The sequence below is a fragment of the Nerophis lumbriciformis genome, linkage group LG22 (assembly GCF_033978685.3).
Source record: "Nerophis lumbriciformis linkage group LG22, RoL_Nlum_v2.1, whole genome shotgun sequence".
In the NCBI taxonomy this organism is placed as follows: Eukaryota; Metazoa; Chordata; class Actinopteri; order Syngnathiformes; family Syngnathidae; genus Nerophis; species Nerophis lumbriciformis.
In genome coordinates, this window is record NC_084569.2 from 17,808,092 (window position 1) to 17,834,430 (window position 26,339).

At 39.1% G+C, this 26,339-nt stretch overlaps 3 protein-coding genes across 7 annotated transcripts in view; 1 reads left to right on the forward strand and 2 right to left on the reverse strand.

The window, feature by feature from the left end:
• The window catches only part of LOC133615509 (E3 ubiquitin-protein ligase rnf213-alpha), an 85,182-nt gene extending 82,509 nt beyond the window's left edge, over positions 1-2,673 (reverse strand). Inside the window, exon 1 of one of the 2 annotated variants that reach the window (XM_061974146.1) lies at positions 2,525-2,673. Coding sequence is in view for 1 of the 2 variants with exons in the window: in XM_061974144.1 (XP_061830128.1) it covers positions 1,674-1,783 (110 nt within the window). In the remaining variant the exon portion in view is untranslated. Of the gene's footprint in view, positions 1-1,673; positions 1,928-2,524 lie in introns of those variants that run through there. The other variant, XM_061974144.1, reaches the window with a different exon arrangement.
• LOC133615512 (neuropeptide B-like) lies at positions 24-6,472 on the forward strand. Of its 2 annotated transcripts, XM_061974152.1 has the most exons (3): positions 24-1,456; positions 2,388-2,728; positions 6,235-6,472. In XM_061974152.1, exons 2-3 carry the CDS (start codon positions 2,513-2,515, stop codon positions 6,361-6,363), a joined length of 345 nt encoding a protein of 114 aa, XP_061830136.1. In that variant the 5' UTR covers positions 24-1,456; positions 2,388-2,512; the 3' UTR covers positions 6,364-6,472. The 2 variants fall into 2 exon arrangements, with proteins under 2 accessions (XP_061830136.1, XP_061830135.1); XM_061974151.2 differs by lacking the exon at positions 24-1,456 and having other exon boundaries at positions 1,904-2,728.
• Positions 6,388-26,339, reverse strand: part of gnav1 (guanine nucleotide binding protein (G protein) alpha v1) — a 32,702-nt gene continuing 12,750 nt past the window's right edge. For 2 of the 3 annotated variants that reach the window (XM_061974148.2, XM_061974149.2), the window contains 6 exons: positions 23,485-23,645; positions 13,751-13,879; positions 12,136-12,265; positions 10,737-10,808; positions 9,321-9,408; positions 6,388-6,808 (listed from right to left, as the gene is read on the reverse strand). In XM_061974148.2, the coding sequence (XP_061830132.1) occupies positions 6,618-6,808; positions 9,321-9,408; positions 10,737-10,808; positions 12,136-12,265; positions 13,751-13,879; positions 23,485-23,645 (771 nt within the window). In that variant the 3' untranslated portion in view covers positions 6,388-6,617. Of the gene's footprint in view, positions 6,809-9,320; positions 9,409-10,736; positions 10,809-12,135; positions 12,266-13,750; positions 13,880-15,877; positions 15,909-18,292; positions 18,394-23,484; positions 23,646-26,339 lie in introns of all 3 variants that reach the window. The other variant, XM_061974147.2, reaches the window with a different exon arrangement.

Below are 26,339 nucleotides of genomic sequence, written 5' to 3' on the forward strand. Positions count from 1 at the left end.
TTCCCACTGGCGTGGTTTATAACTTTCGGGCTATGCTTAAGTTGCATTAATAATAATATAAAATAATCAACATGCCCATTTTTTTTAATGAATACAAAAAAGAATATAGAATAGAGACATATAGCTGAAGTAAAGAAAATTATGTTGAAACAACTTAAAATATAAAATCATTAAATGCAAGTAAAAAACATTGACGAGGGTTTATGCAGTGATAACGGAAAATAAAAGTAAATTGTGTTAAAAAAAAAAGTTTTGGAAAAGTTTTAAATATATGGACCATTAAATATGTTTAAAAATAAATAGAGCAGCAGTTCTCAAACTATTTTTCACCACGTGCCACTACAGAAAACACTTGGCTCTCCAAATACCACGATAATGACCAACTTTAAAATACAGTAGCGTAGTAGGCCTACGTAATCATTAAAAACAAAGCAGAGGTTTTATTTAACTAGGCTGGCCATATTCTAAAATCCCAAAAAGAGGACACATATATGCGTGCCAAGGTGGGCAGCACGCCACGGCCGGGACTAGGTGAAAATTTGCCAATGATACTCGAACTTGCTTTATAAATAATATATTTATTTAAATAAAGCATTTTTTCTCCTTTGTTGACAGCAGCGTTGGCGCTAGGAATTTTTAAAATGGGGTCCCAGGGTCATAAATATGGGGTCTACAGTAATTTTTTGGGGTGCCACTTTTTTGTAAGCGTTTTGAAAACACATGATAAATGTATGCATTATCCTGTTATATCTCACATTCTATATTGTGTTTTGGAAAAAGGTTGTCATAAACGTTACTTAATTCATTTAAAAAAAATACTGGTAGTTTTTTCTATGTTTTTATTTAATAAGTTGTAGGTGTATTTATTTCAGTATAAAAGTGTAAAAAGTGTTTTGCTTCAGTCATGAAATGATGATAATGGTGTGCCAGAGCATACATACATTTTATAATTAACGCTTGAATCCCTGGAGTCTACATCAACTTCAGATCTATCCCTCATTTCAAAATGTTTTAGTTTTTTTATGTTTTTTGTTTTTGTTTTGTTTGTTTGTTTTCCGCCCTTTTTTGTCAAACAAAACTATGTTTTTTATGGCAAACACACAAAATCTTCCACCAAAAATAGTTTTCAAAGTGTAATATTTGATGTTTGAAGTAATCGGAATCTTTGATAGGTTTGATAGGTTGATAGAGCAATGAAAGAGAAAAAAAACAGCTTTGTTTTATTATTTAACATTGCAACTGTTTCTAAATTACATTTCACCTGTAAGCTTTTTTATTTCACATTTGTTATGTTTTTGTTTATTTTAATGGTATTTTTAGAATGTGCCGTGGGCCTTTAAAACAAATGGTAAAAAAAATCCCCCCAAGAAATCCGCCTCCTTTCTGATTTCAATGCGTTAAAAAGACACAAAAAGTGCGTTAACGCCAACACTGGTTCACAGTATAACAAAATACGGTAAGTCACACTTATATTCTGTAACATTCACAGTTTTGGAAAAAAGTGCAGAGGTAGAAATATTCAAAATAACCTCTTGTATATAATCTAAACATAAATAATGCCTCAAAACAAGTTAATTAAATTTAAACAAAAAACAGCACAGCTGTTTTGTGCTTTGTAGTGTCGATATGGGCTTGTAGATCTTTAAGCCCCTTTATTTGCCACAGATACATACCTTCCTGCTTGGCAAACAGTGCATTCTGCTTTCCATGTGTACCGGCCATGTCGAAAACATGAATACTTTTTCCGCAAATCATCCGTGAAGTTGCATTTACGTTTCGGCATTTCTTCTTCTTATGTCCGTCTCTCCACTCACTAGCTCTCTCGCTCTCTGTCTCTGCCCCTCCCTCACGAATGTTCCTGCGTGCGCATGCCTCCACAGTTTGTTTTGTTTAACCCCTTCTTAACCCTGGACGTACATTGAAAATACACGCAACCCTAACTCAAAATACCGGACATTTGAGGCATTTAAGAAACCCCGCCCCGGACAGCCCCGCAAAAGAGGTCATGTCCGGGGAAAAGATGACGTATGGTCAGCCTAGTATTAGTATTAGTGTGGCCCCCAGACACATTTTTTCTCTAAATTTGGCCCCCCCGAGTCAAAACAATTGCCCAGGCCTGTTCTAAAGTGTATGGCTGGGGAAGTAGAGTAAAAAGTGTAAAGTTAGCTTAAATAGTTAGCACTTTAATGTTAGCATGCTAACATTAACGCGCTAACTGGAATGGTGCTTGTCGTATTATATATACACTAGTGTAACATTTTTAGATAGTAAAAATATATTTTAAAAATATATTTTTTTTTTCTATTTGGGGGCTGCGAGGGGGGAAAATGGCTGCCCGTAACCCCCCGAAAGAGGGTCTATATATAAATGGTGTCATTATTTTCCAGAGACGTGTGTAAATTGGTGTGTGGTACGGCGTGTGTTGACGAGACACGGTCACGTGGTGTTTTATAAGAAGGCGCACGGAAAGAAAGTCCGCGAATTCCCGAGCAGTGACGACGACGACGCCGCCATGCCGGCTCACCTTCTGTTTCCCGTGGCAGTGCTCTCCGCCTTAGTGGTCTGCAGCCCCACGGAGGCGTGGTACAAGCAGGTGGCCGCTCCAAGCTACTACTCCGTGGGCAGAGCATCCGGCTTGCTGTCCGGCATCCGCAGGTCACCACACGTCACAAGAGCCGACACGGAGACGCTCGAACCGCGGCCACCGCGTTTCAACCTGGAAACAACGGTATTGTGTATAATTGCATTTTATGATGTTAATTTGTAAAAAAAAATTCGAAACACCGCATTCTATTTTTACACAGGAAAAACAATCAATTCTTACTGTGACATAAAAATATAATAAAATGTCTCTGTTATTTGAAGACTTTTACTTAAACTGTTCTGGAGTTCTATTTAAGTTGTCAGTTAAAGGAGCACTCTGCTGTTTTTATGGACCTACTGCAAAAAATATGTTGACAGCACAGGAGTACACAGGTGTCAAACTCAAGGCCCGGGGGCCATATCTGGCCCGCCACATTTTATATGGCACACGAAAGCCTGGAAATAATGTGTCAATAAAGTACTTTATATTCAATCACTAAATGTATTTGTTCTTTCCATTTTGACAGAAAAAATTAATGTGCTGTATGAAATTGCACACCTTTGAAACTTTAATATTATCTAATAATTGCAGTCTTGGTCAAAAGTTTATATACACTTGTAAAGAACATAACGTCATGGCTGTCTTGAGTTTCCAATAGTTTCTACAACTCTTATTTTTTTGTGATACAGTGATTGGAGCACATACTGTTGGTCACAAAAAACATTCATGAAGTTTGGTTCTTTTATGAATTTATTATGGGTCGACTGAAAATGTGACCAAATCTGCTGGGTCAAAACTATACATACAGCAATGTTAATATTTGGTTACATACATACAGCACCAGTTCCATTGGCCTTTAATCCCAGGAACACCATTCCTACTGTCAAGCATGGTGGTGGTGCTAGTATTATGATCGGGGCCTGTTTCGCTGCCAATGGAACTGGTGCTTTACAGAGAGTAAATGGGACAATGAAAAAGGAGGATTACCTCCAAATTCTTCAGAACAACCTAAAATCATCAGCCCAGAGGTTGGGTATTGGGCGCAGTTGGGTGTTCCAACAGGACAATGACCCCAAACATATGTCAAAAGTGGTAAAGGAATGGCTAAATCAGGTTAGAATTAAGCTTTTAGAATGGCCTTCCCAAAGTCCTGACTTAAACGTGTGGCCAATGCTGAAGAAACAAGTCCATGTCAGAAAACCAACTGAACTGCATCAATTTTGTCAAGAGTGGTCAACAATTCAACCAGAAGCTTGTCAGAAGCTTGTGGATGGCTACCAAATCGCCCTATTGCAGTGAAACTTGCCAAGGGACATGTAACCAAATATTAACATTGCTGTATGTATACTTTTGACCCAGCAGATTTGGTCACATTTTCAGTAGACTCATAAGAAATTCATAAAAGAACCAAACTTCATGAATGTTTTTTTGTGACCAACAAGTATGTGCTCCAATCACTCTATCACAAAAAAATTAAAGTTGTAGAAATTATTGAAAACTCAAGACAGCCATGACATTATGTTCTTTACCAGTTTATGTAAACTTTGACCACGACTGTATATCAGGGGTGTCAAACTCATTTTAGATCGGGGGCCACATGGAGAAATATCTACTCCCAAGTGGGCCGGACTGGTAAAATCACAGCACGATGACTTAAAAATAAAGACAACTTCAGATTGTTTTTCATTGTTTAAAAATAGAACAAGCACAAATGTACAAATCATAATATTAGTTTTTTTACACTTAGATGCTGTGGTTAATCATTTGTCGTTATTTATATTTTCTGAATACATTATGTGATAATGTTCATCAGTCAACTCATTGGTGTCTATCAAGATAAAACAAATTATATCAAAATCAAATTACAGGATGTTAGTCATGTAGTTTGCTCATTTTCCTCAACTGATGTACTAACATCATGTGGTTTATTTTGTACATATGTAGCATCATCTACAAAGAATTGCTATTGTGACATCCAGTGGACACATTTAGAACAGCTGTTTCTTTCATTCAAAAATTTCAGGTACATTTTTATACTTAGCAAACTCATTCCGCAGGCCGGATAAAATTTGTTCGTGGGCCTTATTCGGCCCTCGGGCCGTACGTTTGACACCCCTGAATTATATAATACATTCCAAATAAGTTTTTGTAATTACTTAATGTATAAATAATTTTATGGCAAAAACCTGGCAGCTCAGTTGCCAGTACTTTACCGTAAAAAAAACCTGTGAGACCACTTTTGCATTTACAGTAATATACCGTAAAAACTGTAAATATTTTAGTTAAAAAACTGGCAGTTTAGTTGCCAGAATTTGACTGTAAAAAAGTGGGACCGTTTTTGCATTTACGGTAATACACTGTAAAAACTGTAGATTTTACAGTAAAAAAAAAGTTTAATGGCTAATATTTTACCATAAAAAAACAAAGTCTGTTGTTCCATTTACAGGAATAGACCATAAAAACTTTAGATTTTATCGTGGAAAAAAACGTCAGTTTAGTTGCCAGAATTTTACTGGAAAAAATAAAATAAAAAATAATAGTTTTTGCATTTACAGTAATAGTCCCACATTTTTTAATCTGTCCTATTCAGCCACTCGAGCAAATCATATTATTTATGTAGACGCCCATATCTGCAGTACAGAGGTACTTTACAAAAGAAGTGTGGGATACTTCTTTTATTAACTTATTTGTATTTGACTTATTAAATGTTTGGATATATTTAGTGTTTAGCGCAGCCGGATAGGAGCAGGAGGGGATAGAAGAAAAAATAAAACGGGGGGAAATTGTGAGGACAAGACAAAAAAAATATATATATATATATATATGTGTGTATATATATATATATATATATATAGTTAAACATATATACAGTATATATGTTTATACAGTATATACATTTACACACACGTGTGTATGTATATATATATATATATATATATATATATCTACACATACATATAGTTGTGGCGCCACAGAAGTTTGTTGGCCACACCAAAGAAGTTTGGGACAGTTAACTGCTGCCTGCCTTTTATTGCTGATTTGTGATTAGTTCTGATTGCACTGAAATGATGCCATTTGTGCAAAGTTTAACAATCCTTGGAAACTCAAAATTGACATTAGATTTAAAAAATTCTAACTGCCAAAAGGGAGAGGATGTTAAAGGGATGCTTTGAGGAACACCTCAGTGAAAATCACAAGTTTGGACCAGAGTCTTCTTTTTGCTAGCAAGGTTAAAATGTCAATGCCAGGATCTGCCAGTGTGTTTATAGTGGTTCAGGTTGGTTCAGGTTCTTCTATACAACAGGAGCAGAGTAGTGATGTATTGTTTTTTTAGAATTTGCTGCAAAGATTTTCTAAGTTTTAATCTAAACTCGGCAGGCGGTAGTCATTCCCAGGCCAGATTTGGGCCCCCGGGCGCAAATAGAGTAGAACTGACACTTGTCAAATAAGAAACGAGAATAGCGCACCATTTTTTAGGAAGTTGCTGCAAAAATGTTAGTCACTCCTGAGTTTTGAAGTGAACTTGTGACCCGTTTTTAAATGTTAATCTTGTTTAAATATGAACAGTGAAAATATTTTTGTTGAAGTGCATTTTAGCAAAGGGTGTTCATGAATAAAATTCCCTTTATTGTATCTCACCCATGCGACAGCCCATCTGTATCAGAGCCATCACGCCAAACCTGCCGAGTTGTGAACTCTTCCTTGGGGGCAAAACAACGCTGAAGTGCAAAGCAGAAATCTTCCTGTCTCTGGACTTGTCAGACTGTGCAGCGTACTGAGCGGCAGATGCCAACCAACGGTTTTCGTCTGTCTTATGTCTTGTATTTTATGTCTCAATTTTGTGCCACATATTACTGGTTTTCGTCAATAAATCGTATGGGGAAATAACCTACCTGCGTTATTGCTTGCTATTCCATTTCTTAATACACGTGAAATGGTCCAACTAATGGGCAACTCTTAACTAAATAAATATTTTATTTAAAACAGCAGTGAAACTTATATTAAAAATACATATACTGTATAGAGAAACCCGCTAAAGTAGCTGAGCAGCTGCGAGGTTCTGCCTAAAAATCTGGTCTATGATCATCTGAAAAACCACCCGGACGTTGGCGGTGTCTGTGGCCGTGGTGTAGTGGTGGAACACTGGCTGATCGGCTCTGCTGTTGCAAGCGGAGAACATGGCAGTGATGTGGTGAGCTGCGGAGTCCACGTCTGCATCAGCTCCTGGATGGAGGCAAGGATACACAAGACGGGGGTAAATGAAAATGGATTCTCACACACACCTCCACATGAACTACTACAATTACAGTGACACACACAAAGAATATTAACAGACAATACAAGCTACAAGATCTACAACTCTTCATTATATAATTTTAATATGTAAACGTAAGTCAAATGGCTCTAGGGTGATGCACTTTATATTAACCCAAGTTAAAAAAAAAAAAAGGGGGGGGAAATGGATGATATCACACCATACCATATGTATTTATAAAGCCCTTTAAAACAACCACAGCTGAAAAACAAAGGGCTCTACACCACAAAGAAAAACAGAAAACTACAAGCAAATGATAGACTAAAACATATTTTAAAACAGAGGTAAAACACACTATATTGCCAAAAGTATTTGTCCACCTGCCTTGACTCACATATGAACTTGAAGTGCCATCCCATTCCTAACCCATAGGGTTCAATATGATGTCGGTCCCCCTTTTGCAGCTATTGTAGCTTCAACTCTTTTGGGAAGGCTGTCCACAAGGTTGCGGAGTGTGTTTATAGGAATTCTCGACCAGGGACCTAAATGACCTAAACAACTACTTTGCGAGATTTGAGGCACTTAACACCACTCCGGCGAGGAAATCCATCCCTCGCCCTGATGAGCAGCCGCTCAACCTGGACACAGCGGATGTCCGTGGCACTAACCCCCATCATAATGAAGTGCTTCGAGAGGCTGGTAAAAGGAATACATTGTCTCCAGACTTCCCCCCCCCATTCAACCCATATCAGTTTGCTTATCGCCCTAACCGCTCCACAGAGGACGCCATCTCCTCTGCACTCCACCTGAGATTAGAACATCTGGAAGGAAAAGACACACACGTGCAGATGTTGTTTCTGAAGTCACCCCCATCATAATGAAGTGCTTCGAGAGGCTGGTAAAGGAATACATTGTCTCCAGACTTCCCCCCACATTCGACCCATACCAGTTTGCTTATCGCCCTAACCGCTCCACAGAGGACGCCATCTCCTCTGCACTCCACCTGAGCTTAGAACATCTGGAAGGAAAAGACACACGTACGGATGTTGTTTCTGGACTTCAGCTCGGCATTCAACACCATCATCCCGCAGCACTTGGTGAGCAAACTGGCCCCCCTTGGATTCAGTACCCCCCTATGCAACTGGCTGCTTGACTTCCTCACAGACAGACCCCAATCTATGAGAGTGGGCGACAACACCTCCAGTGCCATGTCCCTGAGCACCGGCTCCCCCCAGGGCTGCGTCCTGAGTCCGCTGCTGTTCACATTGATGACTCACGACTGCTGCGCCAAGTCTACTACCAACCACATTGTGAAGTATGCGGACGACACAACAGTAGTGGGCCTCATCCGTGACGACGACATGGACTACAGGGAGGAGGTTAAACATCTGGAAGACTGGTGCAGAACCAACAACCTGGTCCTGAACGTCGACAAGACCAAGGAGATCATCGTTGACTTCAGGAAGCACCAGTCCAGCCACGCTCCACTCTTCATCAACGGCACAGCGGTGAAGATAGTAAGCAGCACCAAGTTCCTGGGGGTGCAGATAACTGACAATATGACCTGGTCCCTACACACTTGTAAAAAGAGCTCAGCAGCGCATGCACTTTTAGCGTCGGATGAAAAGAGCACAGCTCCCTCCCCCCATTCTCACCACATTCTACAGAGGCACCATAGAGAGCCCGCTGACCAACTGCATCTCTGTCTGGACTGGAGCCTGCAGTGCCTCAGACTGGAAGTCTCTCCAGAGAGTGGTGAGGATGGCGGAAAAGATCATCAGGACTCTTCTTCCTCCTATCCAGGAGATCGCAAAAAGCCGCTGCCTGACCAGGGCTCAAAAAATCTGCAGAGACTCCTCCCACCCCCACCAAGGACTGTTTTCACTGCTGGACTCTAGGACGAGGTTCCGCAGCCTCCGAAGCAGAACCTCCGGGTTCTGTAATAGCTTCTTCCTTCAGGCCGTAAGACTCTTGAACGCATCATAATAATGCCCTCAATTCCCCCCAAAAATGGATTAACTCGCTGGAATATAAAGACAATATAACATACATCCATAAACCTGGATGAATATGCAAAAGTGCAATATATGTATCGGTGCAGTAATCTATTTATTTATATCTGCACCTTATTGCTTTTTTATCCTGCACTACCATGAGCTAATGCAACGAAATTTCGTTCTTATCTGTACTGTAAAGTTCAAATTTGAATGACAATAAAAAGGAAGTCTAAGTCTAGAAGTCCAAGAGTATTTGTACGTGTGGTGTTACATTTCAAATACTTTATACTATGCTCTTTTGGAAGGTGCCTCTTCAATACCTAGGGAAATGATTTCTCATTTTGTTGCAGCTACTTCTAAATAGCAATGATTTGAAAAATAAACTGTTGATATTTAAAGTGTAGCTGCAAAGTCAAACAGGAAACATTTTTGTTGAATTTCCTAATGGTTTAATTTACAGTCAGCAGGCCTTTTCAAAGCATACCTTTAAAACTGGAAATGTATAATCTCAGGTGTCTTCCAGAATGTAGGATCTTCTTCTGGAAAAGGTCTGTTTTGTTCAAGAACAGAATCTGCAAGATGGAAGGTATTTAACCAACACGGCATTGACTGAACAAAATCTCGTTGTTCATGTATGACTTAAGTGTTATTATGACAATGACAAAGGAATTGATTGATTGATTGATTGATTCTGAGGGGAGTTAAGGAAGGTGGCGACTGAGGCTCACAGCTGTTCCTTATCACCTTCAAATGTCAGGCTTAGCAAAATAAGCCTTGAGAAATATGTCAGCATTTGTAGACAACCTCATGTAAATCCAAAAAGCTAACTTTCTCAGCCTTGAAAAAGCCACTTCATTCACTGTCCATACTATTAGAATACATGCAATAATTTAAATATGATTCCCCTGCTCCCTTGTTTCTTTTTTTTAATCTCTACAACAGCTACGAAGTAAACATGACTAGCAAACATTAGGACGACAAACAAACCATTTGCACATTACCTGAAGCTATATTTGAATAAACCTTGGTTAATATCATAGTTACATAACAAAATACATCCACAAAATGACTTAGATAAAAAAGCTGTATGACAACAGCAGGACTGAAACCGGGAGAAAGTCACACACGCTTGCATAAATTGTTCGACAAATGTTAATTGTCAAAAAACTCATCACGGAGTGCAGGAAGCGCTGCCAGCCAGGACACTTAACGCAAATCACCTGCTCAAAGCTGCAAATTAGGCATGTCAAATGCAATCATGATTCCCAATCAAAAACAAACAAGCGTTAAAATTATTTGGATAGTTATGAACAAACAAATCTACACTAGGGATGCTCAAATGTGCAATTTTTTGCACACTTTAAACAATGGAATTATGGCCAGTTGGTGCCATTTTCCTCTTTCAAATATGTAGTCTATATTTACTACAGAGCGTTAAAAATGTGGGAATATACAAATGCAAGGCTGTAAACAAACCATAATGTATCCTACAAGGTATCCTGTATTTCTTTCCATTACTTGGATTTTCTTTCTTCAATATACAGAATCTGTAAAATGTTTACACACGCCTTCTCAGACAGCATGAATAACTATCCATCCATTTTCTACCGCTGGTCCCTCTCAGGGCTGCGGGGGATGCTGGAGCGTATCGCAGCTGCATTCGGGCGGAAGGCAGAGTACACCCTGGACATGTCGCAAGCTCATAACTATGTTCACACTTTATTGCAATAATACTATAATAATATTTTAATAATACTTTCATTTGTGTCACTCTTAATGTTCTAGCAAACTTGTTTTTTCAAACAGCTTAGTGGGCGTGACTAATATACAATTGAGTCTCATTAACTTTGTCTGAAAAGTGACTTTGCAGTGAGAACGGTTTGGTTAAAATCCAACCTACCACTGAGGTGGAATTGAAGAGAGCGTTGGAACAGAGTGATGTAAAAAGCTCAAGGCTTTCCTGCAGCCGGTTCTTGGAATTTTCCACAATCGGGGAAAAAAAAAAATGTTAGCGCCAAGTTTGTTAAGGTAATACTGCTTAACTGTCAACTCTAGGGATGCAACAATTGACCTGTTTTACTATCAACAGTAAAAAAAAACATCACGGTTATACAATAGCAAAGGTGTGTTTCAGTCCTCCTCAGAGACATTATGCCTGTAAGTTATTTATGCCTGTAAGTTATTTCAGCACAACCTGCACAGAACGAAAAGTTAGATCAGCGGTGCATTTGCTTATACCCACATATCGAGAGACATGCTAGAAGGCTACATTAGCTTAAAAATGTTAGCAGGACAAAGCAGCGCTTATACTGCAGGTACATATCGAGAGACATGCTAGTATGCTACATAAGCTTATAAATGGCAACTGGGGTACCGGTTCTTAAATTACCACGTAGTCATTGAAGACGATTGTTCAAGCTTTTGCAAAACAAGGGTCTAATACGACAATATAGCGCAGCATTTGCTGGATCAAAAATGCCAAAGTAAGGGTAAGACATAGTTAAATCATGTTAATGGCAAGTTACTTAATGAATTATTTAATTGGCAAAGCATTAGATATACACGTGTCACACAATCAGTCTGTAGTTTAGCATTGACTCAGTTCAGTGTAAGCACGTCATTCAGTGACAATTTTACCGTTTTTGCTTCCTTCCTGTCTGTGTTGAATATACTACATACGCAAGTTAATATAACAAGTGTAAAACAGTAACAAAACCAGGAGTTTATAGAATAAAATCAATATACGTACCCTTGGATCTAATTATGTGCATTCAAGCTATTATTAACACTGTATAAAACACATTAAAAACAAAATAGGCATGGATGACAACACTTGTTTATACCCAGATAAATAACATTTTACTCTGGGAGATCAATAAAGTTAATCTTAGTCTTATATAAATAATACAATTACTACTTTATTTTATATAAATATTTGTGTTTATATTTATTTGTACTGTTATTATGATATTAGATTACTGTACAGTAATAAATAACACTTCAAAATCTTCAAGTAATGTGTGATTTTATCAAATGTTTGTTGTTAAATTAACGCATAATAATTGTGAAACCGTAATTATTACTCAGACTACAATCTATCCATTTCCTACCACTTGTCTCTCTCTGGGTCACGGGTGGCTAGAGCATATTCCAGCTGCATTAGGGCGGAAGGCGGTGCACACCCTGGACAAGTCGCTACCTCATCGCAGGGCCAACACAGATAGACAACCAATCATTCAGTCAAAATGTATAATTGCTGCATCCCAAGTTGACTCATAGAATGTGTTTTCACAACATACCACAGTTGGCTCTTGAGGGAGGGACATGTCATAACTGCTCAGGGCCACAACGAACAACACTGCTTGGATACAGTCAAAACAGCGCAGCCATTTCCTCCTCTCGCTCCGCTGTCCACCAACATCGTACAACCTGTTAGCACACAAATTAGCTCATGCACAGTGACTTTTAAAGGTTACTAGCACATAAATATAAAGGGAGCAATGCTCAATTTAAAAGATCCTGAACAAATCAGTGATACATTGATTTTTATTAAATGAAAAAAAGCCAATTGTGTAATCAAAAAGTATACAGTCAGAACCCAGTTAGTGGTATGATCTGCACTTGCTCTTAGCCACTACCACCTAAAAATTATACTGCCCAATGATATGCTGTACCTTAATCTGAATGAGAGATCCATCAAATTTTTTGTCATCAACAATAAAACCACAACTCAAGACGCCTACTAGTAGTGTTAATGTCACAAAACTAACACCCTCTGGCAATGCAGCTTTGTAACAATGTAGTTGGCGGGAAAAAAAAAACCCCCCACCAAACTCATTTAAAAAAATAGGATGTAGCACTTAGCAAAGCCAAAGGCCTTGGTGACACTGATAATGCGTTTCCATTTGGGTCAAACCATCTCCAGGTGTGTGTGATTACATCAGGCCGTTTATCCACCAGATCGAGCATCAGAACGTGTCTTAGAACTGACATGTGACATCAGCAGTTTGTCATAGAGAACACATGTAGAGCATCAGTCCTAAAATATGTCTCCTTTAGCATGGGCTATCTGAACAATGTCAAATGTTTTAGTTGGTTTGGATCGTTAATGCAATAACTATCAACATTTGGACTTGAAAATAATTGGTAAAATAGATTACACAACAATAACAGAGGCATAGTACCAAATTATGGGTCCCCACAGGAAATACTTCTAAAAGGGCACCCACCCGACCCTTAACCCAACGTTGCTGCCCCATATACACACACTTTATGTGTTTACATGCACTAAAAACACATTATTGCATGGCCTTGATTGAAACCAGCTTTTTAAAACACATGAAAAAAACCCTAATTAGATCTTTAACTTTTTAAAAATGAGACTAAGATATCTAAAGAAAAAAATCCAAAACTAAAATCATTTGTTTCTGTTAAAAGGGCGAACAAATTCAATGTAAAAGTGGCCAGAATATGAATTTAGATCATCACATAACCTGTCATTATTCACTTATTTATAAATATGTCATGTTTTAACATTAACATATTTTTCAGAGTGTAGAGTTACTGATTTAGATAGGATTATCATCAGTGGATACTATCATCATAATAACATATTGTTATTATTATATTATTAGAGCATTTTCTGGGAGGTAACTCTCACCCTCTTTTTAAAACCTATAGTGGTGCACTGTTTCTAAGTTTAATTGAGGCTCTTTGAATGCACCTGGGGGGCTATGAGATGCAAAAGTGAAACGTTTACTTAACTTTCTCCTTTGCGGACACATACATTTAGATCATTAGCACCTAATCCTTGTTCCAAAATGCTGGTGCTGTGTGTGAATGCTTAAATGTATGAATGGGCGCCACATCACATGCAAGCTTCATGTGAATTGAAATACATTATCTGAGTCTTACCGGAATATAACATCATTCACTTGGAACTGCGTCTCAATGATTCCACAGGTCCTTACTCTCACTCGGAGAACATCTCTCTCAGTGGGGACATAGTTGGGAGCGATGATTCGACTCATGTTCTCGAAGAAACTGAACAGAAAAAATCTCACAATCTCAAACATGAGCCACAAAAACACATCTGGCTTGAATATGCATTCGCCTATATCAATATTTCACCAAACTACAACCCTCACTTTTCAACAATCATGCTTTACTGTAGTTTATCCTTTTATGGTTAAAATTTATTTCAAACATGCATGCAATTTCAACATGATACATCACAATTTCCAGTTTCTCTTCACATGTTCGAAAAGGAGTAGGAAGAAGCAGCTTATTTTATCCTACCCCTTTTCCATTACATAGCAATTGCTAACACTCTTGTTCTCTTCCTGTTTTCAATGTATTCACAATATACTCCATAAATTACCGGTATAACAAAATTAATAAATAAATAAATAGTGAAGTAAGTAGTATTTCATATAGTGTGATATAATGGTTCTTTGTACTTTGTAAACACTGAGTTTGAACATCTTCTTCCGCGACCCGACCTCGGATAAGCGGAAGAAGATGGATGGAGTATGAACAGTTTCTTAAAATTGGATCATATCAGTACACTGATTTCTTTACTTAATCCATTCCATGATTTAATTTCACATACTGATATACGAAAGGTTTTAAGTGCTGTATGTGCATACAAATGCTTTAAGTTAGATTTTTCTCTGAGGTTATATTTCTCTTCCTTTGTTGAGAAGAGATGTTGTAAGTTCTTGAGTAGCAGGTTATGGTTTGCTTTGTGCATAATTTTAGCAGTTTGCAAATTCACCATATCGTGGAATTTTGATATGTTTGATTCAATAAATAAAGGGTTTGAATGTTCTCTATATCCAACATTATGTATTATTCTAACTGATGTTTTTTACAACACGGCTAGTGACTGAAGTGTACTTTTGTAGTTATTTCCCCACATTTCTGCACAATAAGTCAGATGTGGTAACACTAGTGAGCAGTAAAGAATATGAAGTGATTTTTGGACCAATAAATATTTAGCTTTAGTCAGTATTGATGTATTCTTGCCACCTTATGTTGTATATTTTTATATAGGATTTCCAGTTCATTTTATCATCAATCATTACACATTTTAGAGACAGTAGTAGACAAAACATTGAAATACTTTAAAGTAGTAAGTATTGAGTATAGCAGCATACATTTTACTATTCACTGAAATGACTCAACACACAGTTATTCTTATCTAAAAAGGTGTTGGCGGTTATTGTCCCTTATTTTTTACCTGGTGGTCAGGTGACCCTGCTAAAGACGGCAAATGACAGTTAAACATGTCAAGTAAACAACTTTTACTATAACTACATTCAGGACCGGTTCTAGGCAGGCATATATGAGGGGGCAGTCAGAAATGTGAGGAGGGCATCATGTGTACACACTGTTCCATCATGCTCCAGCACTTTTTTGCTGTGCTAGTAGTGTTAACATAGCTAACAACCAAATTCAATGAAGTAAGCAATGTGTCCAACTCCAGCCTGAAGAAGTGGATTGCATTTTGTCAGGCCTCTACCTTCAGACCTGTACAACAAAGTTTCTCACCTGAAGACTATGTTCCTGCTGGTACAACTCTTAACCTCACTGGGGTATGCAAGCCCCTCACCACAAAAAGTGGCAATCCCTAAGGGGTTGAGTGGGGGAGGGGTTAAAAAATTCAAGTAAAAACAAATAAAATAAAGTATCCTTCATCCACATTTGATCAACCATTACAACATTTATCTTAATTTGATGGCCTAATTCTTAATTAATTTTAATGTAATCAATATTTACAAAACTGAAAAGGTACAGTAGTCTTATGAATAATACAAAAACATTCTTCTCAAACTAGACTCTCATCAGGTCAGCGGCATCATGTCTCAAAGTTTCTGTATTCTTCACTCATTTACAAAGAGAAACGTATATTTAATGCTATGCCTCTGGCAAAGCAAGTACATGAATCTACGTGTGTTGTGAAATCGAGTTATGATGCATGCTCTCATCATTTGTTTATGAGTGCGGGAGAAGCAGAAAATACACATAGCTTTAACTTACAGTTGTGTAGATGTCTCGATGGATGGCTCGCCTGCTGATAGAATCATATAGCGTCAAAAATATGTGTCCACTACACTTTCTTCCAGGTGTTCACATATCACAATGTAAAACACGTAAAATCCAGATATCTTTTGATTTGGCGCCGCTGGTGAGAAATTCAACTTCCTTATTTTACACGGAAAATGTCGGATTGGCTTTCCTTCGTAATTAAGCCCCACCCTCTCTTGTATATACGTTAAAGAACTGATTGGATACGTGCAAAACCTGCCCCACCCATCTTCAAAACAAAATTGAATATGATTGGATTTTGTTTCTGGCAACATTTTTGGATTGTTTTATTTGTCGACACTTGTTTACTGAGGGCTGAGGGGAGGGGTGTGTTTGTCTTTGTGTGCGCAGACTCGAAGAGCCTGACACATTGGATGGAACGACAGATGAGGGAAGATGTGTTTCGTGTCTTTTTCAGCAAATATCTCCGCTACTGTTATATATTAATTTTGTGAGTACATTAAAATGTACTTTCTCAACTTGAAACATTTTGGGGGTGGGAGCAAGACATATTTGAGGGGGATCTTCCCCCACCTTGCTCCTACATAGAGCTGGCCTCGCATACATGTCCGGATAGAAGAAACTGAAAGTATATCAAATAAGAAGACATAGTGAATCTATTTGCGCTGTACAACTGAGTTTTTTTTACCAAACAGAATTTCTTACTTCAAAATGTGTCCAAAACTTAATGTTATAGGGTCTTAACAGTGTGTCCACTAGCACTGTCCCTGGCGTTGTTTCTCTTGTTCCTGACCATAAACAAGTGGTAAATAATTTGGGTGTTTAATTTGTCAATAATCAAAATGTTGCCAACTGATTTTTTTCAGTTCTACCGTGTCGCAAAAGTAATGCCCTTAATGATCTTAAAATGGGGGCGGCATGGCGTAGTGGGTAGAGCAACCGTGCCAGAAACCTGAGGGTTGCAGGTTCGCTCCCCGCCTCTTACCATCCAAAAATCGCTGCCGTTGTGTCCTTGGGCGGGACACTTCACCCTTTGCCCCCGGTGCCGCTCACACCGGTGAATTGAATGATAGGTGGTGGTCGGAGGGGCCGTTGGCGCAAATTGCAGCCACGCTTTCGTCAGTCTACCCTAGGGCAGCTGTGGCTATGAAAGTAGCTTACCACCACCAGGTGTGAATGATTGATGGGTTCTACATGTAAAGCGACTTTGGGTACTTAGAAAAGCGCTATATAAATCCCAGTTATTATTATTATTATTATTATTAAAATGGCCATTCATGCTTTTATTAGTGCTTGCATTGATTCCTGTATGTTGGTGTCAACCAGTTTATCTATAGTCTACAACTGGCACAAAACGCTGCAGCACGAATCTTAAACACTAGACGACAGAGTTACTTCACTCTGGTTCATTGACTTCCAGTCAGTCTCAGATGATTTGACACTTTTGTTTGTTTCTAAAAGGGAGTACATGGTACGGCTTTGTTTTATTTGAGCGCTTTAATCATCATCGCCCCAGTAGAGCTCTGTGGTTTACCAACCAACAGCTGCTGGAAGTTGTTGGGTCCAATTAAGTTTCTCTGTAGCTGGTCCAGGCTTTGGAAATGCTGAACCATCACAGACTTACATTTGTTTAGGACAAAACATAAAACTCATTTATACAGAGGCGCATTGGGTACTTAAAGAGCTGTTTGCTACCTATATGCAGATGTCTGCAGGGCGCCAACTTCCCAAGGTATTTGTTTTAAGCATTACTGTTTATCCCGGCCACTAACGGCTTTTAGGACGTAATGACGTACACTACGTACGAAACACGTGCACACGCATTGGCTTTGCTTGTTTGTAGGTAAGTGATTTGGATAGCTAATGTTAGTTATCATTGTGTGTATATTCTATATAACAACATGACACCAAATTGTGTGTTGCTTCTCTTGGACTGCTTTTGTGTGTATGTGTATGTGTGCACCCCCTGTTAACGATGCAGGGTGAGTGAAAAGCCTGAATGCCAAACAAATTTGTCGGGACCTGTGTTTTTTTCATTCAGTTTGATTAGTAATTGTGAAAAATACAGACATTTAAAAATATATACATTCTCCTTTACCACTATTAGTAACATGTGCTAGCTAGTAGTGTTACTGTTATACATTTTGGTTTGAACAATTTAACAAAGCAAATTGCAAACAGCACTTTTAAGAAAACCGTATATAGTAGTACCTTTACCTTTATTCTCTCATAATCAATACAAAATCAGACAGAATTAATGTGCAGAAGATTGTGGAAATCAAAGCTAAAGGCAAGCCGGTGCAATATTGGTGTGTGTGTGTGTGTGACCTTTTTTGTCCAGGCAGCGCCTTTCCCTTGTACAGAAGGCAATCCATGGCAAAGCTAATGTCCCAAATTTAATCTTACACAGAGGAGGTACACGCTCAGTTCCTTGGGAAGTCAAGGGTATCACGACACAGTCGGATCCAAAAATTCTCGTGGGATAAATTGGTGTGGAGCCCTGCAGACTGCAAAAAGGGCTAGTTAGGCTTCGTATCATCCTTCCAGTTGTGAGCTTGTTGAGTTCCGTTGAAATGAAACTGACACATTATCAAAATCAAAGTCTGGCTACTTTATGTGGACTGGATATGGACCTCTAGTCACGTAAAATCAATTCCTCATTATCCTTCAAATATATATTTTCATTATTATAATGCTCATTATTATATTTATTTGTATTATTATTACTATTAATATTATATGATGCAAGTAAGATATACATTATTTTAGTACAAACTGCATCAACAGATCAATTCTTTAGGTACACAAACTAAAGGGGCCCCAAAAAAATCAGATCCGAGCTTTATAAAGATAACGCATGATTGTTGTAGATGTAGATGACAAACTATCTCACTGGACATCTTTCAAATGTTCTCATACATATATATATTCAAGTGAATATATTTGATTAAACTTTAGCTTTTTTCATTTTAGTGATACCTACAGTACCATAATACTTTACACAATGTATTATGATAAATAAATATATAATGGAAAAAAAAAACCTCTCTTTAAAATTACCCCATGAACATCAGCTTTACTGATGCCAAAGCTGACTCGCAGAAAGAATAAGTAATAATAGCCACTTCTACCAAACAGTGCATCCGGAAAGTATTCACAGCACATCACTTTCCACATTGCGTTATGTTAAAGCCTTATTCCAAAATGTAATAAATAATTTTCTGTCCTCAAAATTCTACACACTACCCTATGACGACAATGTCAAAAGATTGGGGTTTTTTTAGAATTTTTTGCAAATGTATTAAAAATAAAACAACTAAGAAATCATACATAAATATTCACAGGCTTTGCTCAATATTTTGTTGATGCACCTTAGAGAGCAATTACAGCCTCAATTATTTTTCAATACGATGCCAGAAGACAGAGTGACCATCGGGTTCTTGGTCACTTCTCTGTGTAAGGCCTTCCACCCCCATTGCTCAGTTTAGACGGCCGGCCAACTCTCGGAAGAATCCTGGTGGTTTCAAACTTCTTTCGTTTACAGATGATGGAGGCCACTAACGAGGAGACCCACACGCGTCCAGACTGCAAATGAAATGCGCAAAGCTGGCACTTTTTTTTTTTACCTTGGAGCAAAAGTGCCACCTTCTCTATTAAAAAAAGGGCCACTATTGGAAATGAGTGGCGGTAGTCTAGAAAACTCACACAGATTGTGCCCTGGGTTCACTTTGCCAATAGCAAAAACCGGCCCGAGGTGGGACCTTGTATATAGACTGCCTTTCCAAATTATGTCCAACCAACATAATTTATCCCAGGTTAAGCCAGTGCTTCTCAAATATTTTCTGTTACGTCCTCCCTAGGAAGAAGAAAATATTTCGAGCCCCCCACCCCCCACCACTCTCCATCATCATGACTAAAAATAGTATATTTTGTCGATAAATTTGTGATGACAATACCTCTGCATTACATTGTAAGCTTATTAAAAATAAAGGAAACAACACACCAGTCTTTCCTCGTCCCCAACCGTGGTTACAGTGAAGCCAAGTGCGACATACGCTCATCATATTCTGGTACAGCAAAAAAAGCATGTTCCCCGAGGTTACGCACCCCCCCTGACATTGCACCGTGCCCTCCCAGGGGGGCCCGCCCCACTGTTTGAGAAAGACTGGGTTAAGCTGTAGGAACACTTTGAGGATGATCAGTTAAATAAGGATGCCCCTGAGCTAACTTTTGAGCTTCATGGCATACACTTTCAATACTTATGTACATGTGATTTCTTAGTTTTTTATTTTTAATACATTTGCATACATTTCTAAGAAAAAGTGTTTACCTTGTCATTATGAGGTATTGTGTAGAATTTTGCGGGCAAAAATGAATTTATTCCATTTTAGTGGAGACCCTTAGGGATATTTTCGTTCACTTTTGTCTAAAAGCACCAAATTTGGCACAGGTGTAGCTCAGGGCATACTTAAATAATTTAGCTAGGGCGCCCGCGCCGGTGACGTTTGAGGTCGCCACAGCGACCAATCAAGCTTTTGTCTCTAACATTTCAAACAGATGAGCTACAAATGTAAACTTGGTGTCTATTTCATGTGTTTTGACAATTAGAAATGTGTTGGAATGCTCATTTTTATTTTTGATTGTGTCTAGACCCCTAATTTGCATATTTCCAAGTGGCGTTTTGCTATTCTGAAGACATTGGACATAACTTGGGCATTGTTATGAGTAAAACCTGGTGCAACATGCATGATTCCTTTCTAATGTTTATATGAAATGTCGGCTGTGGTTGTGACATTTTGAAGACATTGGTTTCGCTTAAAGGGCAACTACTCTTTGGCTCCTTTTTTAAATTAAAAAATTTTTTTTTTGGGGGGGTGGGGTTCTTGTTGTTTTTGTTCCCCAATTACTTGACAAAAGCTGCACCAAGTGTGCGCATCCAGGTTAGTGTTCTGTACCCTCATTGTTGGTGAATGGCTTTGAGGAGTCCTGGTCCTTGAAGGACAATGTCATTGAATACTCTTAAAGGTTCAGGAACTGATACCGTAAGACAGTTGGAAGGTAAGGTGCCATCAAATTTGTGTCCTGGTTGTAAACAATACTTGTGTAAAACCAAGGCAGCCCTTGTCAACAAAAGTGCTTCATCTTGATCAATCTGGTTGGAATCATGGCCTCTGGCTACACTGTCTGCCACTTTTTGCTTGCTTGCAATGTACGTCTCCCTCCCTTTCTGGTGTTCACTCCAGTCAGACAGAAAAGAGAGGAGATGTGTCTTGAATCTTGTGTGAGGTTCATTATAACAGACATGCCCACGTTCATTCATAAGGGTTCTATAGAGTTGCCTTGAATTTGAAATTGTGAAGGAGCAATCTGAATCCTCAACTAGGGCAACAATCTACGCTATAGTCAGAGGGTCAAGGGTTTCCCTGGATTCACTGGTAGACGCTTCTTCTTCTGATATGCTGGAAGATGTTTTATGTTGTGCAACTTGTGCTGCATATCTCAAGTTCAGATAACATTTGGTATGATAGTACACATCTGCTGCGTGCACATCAGATGCTTGAGTAACTAATCTCCCAAGAAGTTTAAAATCTTTACTAGATTCTGCCCAGCTTTTCATTTTGGAATCAACATTATTTGTTAATGCCTTGTGCAGATCTTTCTATCCTCCCCTTAAATAAAGTTGATTTGATTTATTCACATATCACACAATGAATACCACTGGTTTGGGGATGACTTGATCCAAGCTTTTTAGGACTTAATAAGGAGGGGACAGCATGATCCTCATGCTTTCGAGCCCTTTTAACACGAGAACCACTATAGTAGCTTCTGCAGCGTTTGTGGTATTTGGCCTTATTTAATACAAGTGTTGATGCGATACCTGTACCATCATTCAATTGATCAATTGTGACATTTATACATGAAGGTCTAGCATTCGCAATTTCAATGAAATCTTTGAGATCCTTTTCTAGCGACAAAAGTCCTTCACTTTTGGGTGTTTGTAAGGTGTCATCAGACTGTAATTGGCAGACAACATAAGTCCCAATGTATGCTGCTGCTGCTACTATTACTATCAGATGATGTGGAGGCCATATTGTTAGATAATAGCTACACTGAAAAATGCATTACGTGAAAATAAAGTTGATGATTTTCACAGTGTTAGATTAGGCAGTAGAATGACTGTACATAGATAAGCTCTTCTGTATGATTTTCACATCAGGAGAAGTCAGGAGACAACAGTAGCCTGTCGAGGGACCAAACTATTATCACACTGTGTGGATAACAGTATCGGAGCCTTCTCTGTAAGATACCTTTCTGTTTCTGTTGAAACAGAAACCTATACTACAGGGGGGTGGGGGGGGAACACTGATTTTCTCTACTTTTAGGTTCCTGTTTCTGTTGAAACAGAAACCTATATTACAGGGGGGAGGGGGGGTAACACTGACTTTCTCTACTTTTACTAATGTTACAATAAAATATATCTGTAGCTTTACATTCTGTGTTGAAATATATGTGCAATACATTTTGGTAGATAACGACTATGTTGTTAATATGGAAATTAAAGTGCTATGTTTGTGATGCTCAAAAAAACTAAAATAGTTTGCCAAAAGTATCAAAAGTTAAGGTACACCTAATTTTTACATAGCCACCATCTTGAAAATATGCTAATTAGGTGTCCAGACACACCCAATCATAAAGATGATTTTTTCATCATATTTCTAATTGTCAAAAAACATTAAATAGACATCAAGTTTGGGTTTGTAGCCCATCTGGTTCAAATGTAGAGGCAAAAGTGTGTTCAGGTGGTGGCCATATTGGATCAGCCGCTGTGGCGACCCCAAAGGTCACGGGCGCTCTAGCCAAATCATTTAAGTATGCCCTGAGCTGCACCTGTGCCAAATTTGGCGCTTTTAGACAAAAGTGAACGAACACACCCTAAAATCTCCCTAAGGGCCCCCACTATTTTGGAATAAGGTTGTAAAATAACAAAATGTGGAAAAAGTGAAGCACTGTGAATACTTTCCGGATGCACTGTGTCATACAAGTGTCATCTCACCAACTGAATAAGGACTTGCTCTTATACAGGGGAGTGGAATTTTACACCTGTCACCATGACCAGTGATGTTGAAAGCAATTGTCGCTGACTGACAAGTATTTTATACAGCACACTCGTCATCACACATCTCATGCTTTGATTACAGTTTCTTGTACAGCTCTGGTAGAGCAAATTGAAAGGATGTATTTGGGAATGATGCTATGGTTCAGAATCAGAATTATTGGCCAATATAGAAAACGCAACAGCTATGAGAGAGCACAGTATTAAATGGGTTATACTTGTATAGCGTTTTTTGACCTTCAAGGTACTCAAAGCGCTTTGACACTATTTCCACATTCACCCATTCACACACTGATGGTGGGAGCTGCCATTCAAGGCCCTAACCACGACCCATCAGGAGCAAGGGTGAAGTGTCTTGCTCAAGTACACAACGGACATGACGAGGTTGGTAGAAGGTGGGGATTGAACCAGGAACCCTCAGGTTGTAGGCACTTCCCACTCACCCAACTGTGCCACGCCGTATTAACTTCACTATTATACTCACTAGAGTGCAGAGTCGTTTAGCTCAAACTCGTAACCTCTGGATGCAGCCGCTCGCACACCCAAGTCTGCCCAAAGCGCACAGAAAGCATGAGCCACAAAAGGAAGCAGCTCCTGGTCGTCTCCCATACACTGACTAGAGGACAAGATGGAGCGGGCGTGAATCTAAAACAAAAAAAGCAAGAACTGTTGACATCTGATGGAATGCTGGTAAAAATAAATAAAAATTAGGAGGTCCACTCCAGACGTCACAATCATTTTATTTTCACGTATAGATGATAGTGTGGTTTGGTGTGTACGTGTGAATAAAAAGCACAGAATTATGTTTTGCTTTAGCGTCATGGTAGTGGTCAGCACCAAAAGTTCAGTCTTACAAGAGTTATTGGATGGGAATGGCAACGTCTTCAAAGCTACTGTGGAAAGTTCCAACTTAAAAAAGGCAGAATCACTAACTTCGCCTCACAATATATACATATACAAACATATACACACACATATAGCTGCCTCTTGCAATAATATATTCCTATATATTTTTTGACAGATAAATGATAATATAATCATTTCAAAAACGGATTGAAAAAGGCTCCTAATTTTGCTGCTGACGTATGCAGTAACATACTGCGTTAAATCAGATTGTATTATTTTGTCAAATCTATTATTAATCTACTTGCTAATTTACTATAAATATCTGGTTACTTTCTGCTGTAACATGTTTAGGTCTATACTTTTGTTAAAATGTAATAAGCACTTCTTCTGTTGGACGCTTTACATTAGCGCTGCACAATTAATCGATATCGATTCAACATTGAGATTTTAATTAGTGCGATAAATAACTACAAGAGGCGGATGGGGTTTTTTCTCCGCCATCACTGGCATTTAAGTGACAGATACACTATATTGCCAAAAGTATTTGGCCACCCATCCAAATGATCAGAATCAGGTGTCCTAATCACTAGGTCCGGTGTATAAAATCAAGCACTTAGGCATGGAGACTGTTTCTACAAACATGTGTGAAAGAATGGGCCGCTCTAAGTGATTTCCAGTTCCAGCGTGGAACTGTAATAGGATGCCACCTGTGCAACAAATCTAGTCGTGAAATTTCCTCGCTCCTAAATATTCCAAAGTCAACTTGGAAAAACGCAGCACGGTGGAAGAGGGGTTAGTGCGTCTGCCTCACAATACGAAGGTCCTGAGTAGTCTTGGGTTCAATCCCGGGCTCGGGATCTTTCTGTGTGGAGTTTGCATGTTCTCCCCGTGACTGCGTGGGTTCCCTCCGGGTACTCCGGCTTCCTCCCACCTCCAAAGACATGCACCTGGGGATAGGTTGATTGGCAACACTAAATCGGCCCTAGTGTGTGAATGTGAGTGTGAATGTTGTCTGTCTGTCTGTCTGTCTGTGTTGGCCCTGCGATGAGGTGGCAACTTGTCCAGGGTGTACCCCGCCTTCCGCCCGATTGTAGCTGAGATAGGCTCCAGCGCCCCCCGCGACCCCAAAAGGGAATAAGCGGTAGAAAATGGATGGATGGAACTTGGAAAAACAGGAAAAGTGAAGAGTTTAGGAACAACAGCAAGTCAGCCACCAAGTGGTAGGCCACGTAAACTGAGGGGTCAGTGGATGCTGAAGCGCATTGTGCAGAAAGTCTTTGCACTGTCAGTTGCTTCATGTGACCTTCCAATTAGCCCACGTACAGTACGCAGAGATCTTCATGGAATGGGTTTCCATGGCCGAGCAGCTGCATCTCAGCCATACATCACCAAGTCCAATGCGAAGCGTGGTATGCAGTGGTGTAAAGCAGTGGTCCCCAACCTTTTTGTACCTGGGGACCGTTCAACGCTTGAAAATTTGTCCCACGGACCGGGGGATTTTTTTTTTTTTTTTTCATAAAGAAATACAATCATGTGTGCTTACGGACTGTATCCCTGCAGAGTGTATTGATCTATATTTATATATAATGTACATATTGTGTTTTTTATGTTGAGTGTGAATGTTGTCTGTCTATCTGTGTTGGCCCTGCGATGAGGTGGCGACTTGTCCAGGGTGTACCCCGCCTTCCGCCCGATTGTAGCTGAGATAGGCTCCAGCGCCCCCCGCGACCCCGAAGGGAATAAGCGGTACAAAATGGATGGATGGATGGATCGATGTTGATTTAATAAAAAAAAAAATTTAAAATAAAAAAATATATACATATATATATTTTTTTTCTTGCCCGGCCCGGTACCAATCTACCAGTCCGCGGCCCGGTGGTTGGGGACCACTGGACTCTAGAGCAGTTGAGACGCCTTCTCTGGACTGATGAATCACGCTTTTCCATCTGGCAATCTGATGGACAAGTCTGGGTTTGGAGGTTGCCAGGAGAACAGTAAATTTCGGACTGCACTGTGCAGAGTGTGACATTTGGTGGTGGAGGAATTATGGTGTGGGGTTGTTTTTCAGGAGTTGGGCTTGGCCCCTTAGTTCCAGTGAAAGGAACTTTGAATGCTCCAGGATACCAAAACATTTTGGACAATTCCATGGGATGACACTTCAAGTTCATATGTGAGTAAAGGCAGGTGGTCAAATCTTTTGGCAATATAGTGTATGTTCGCCAATCAGAATTGTTGAGCCTCGCGTCCTTTGCCTACTGGCAAATCAATAGTATTTAAGGAAACAGCACGTTTGTGTGCGCTATAGTGAGGCAGCCAGTACGCTAATAACAAATACCACTTGAAAAAGTTTTATGGTGACTCGGCCTGTGCCGATAGTAAGTCAATCAATAGTACAATAAATGTAAATGAAGTTTATGAAATATGAATGAAATACTTTGCCAGCACGCTACACATGTCTGAGTACCGGTACACTGAATAATTAAAATGATCTTA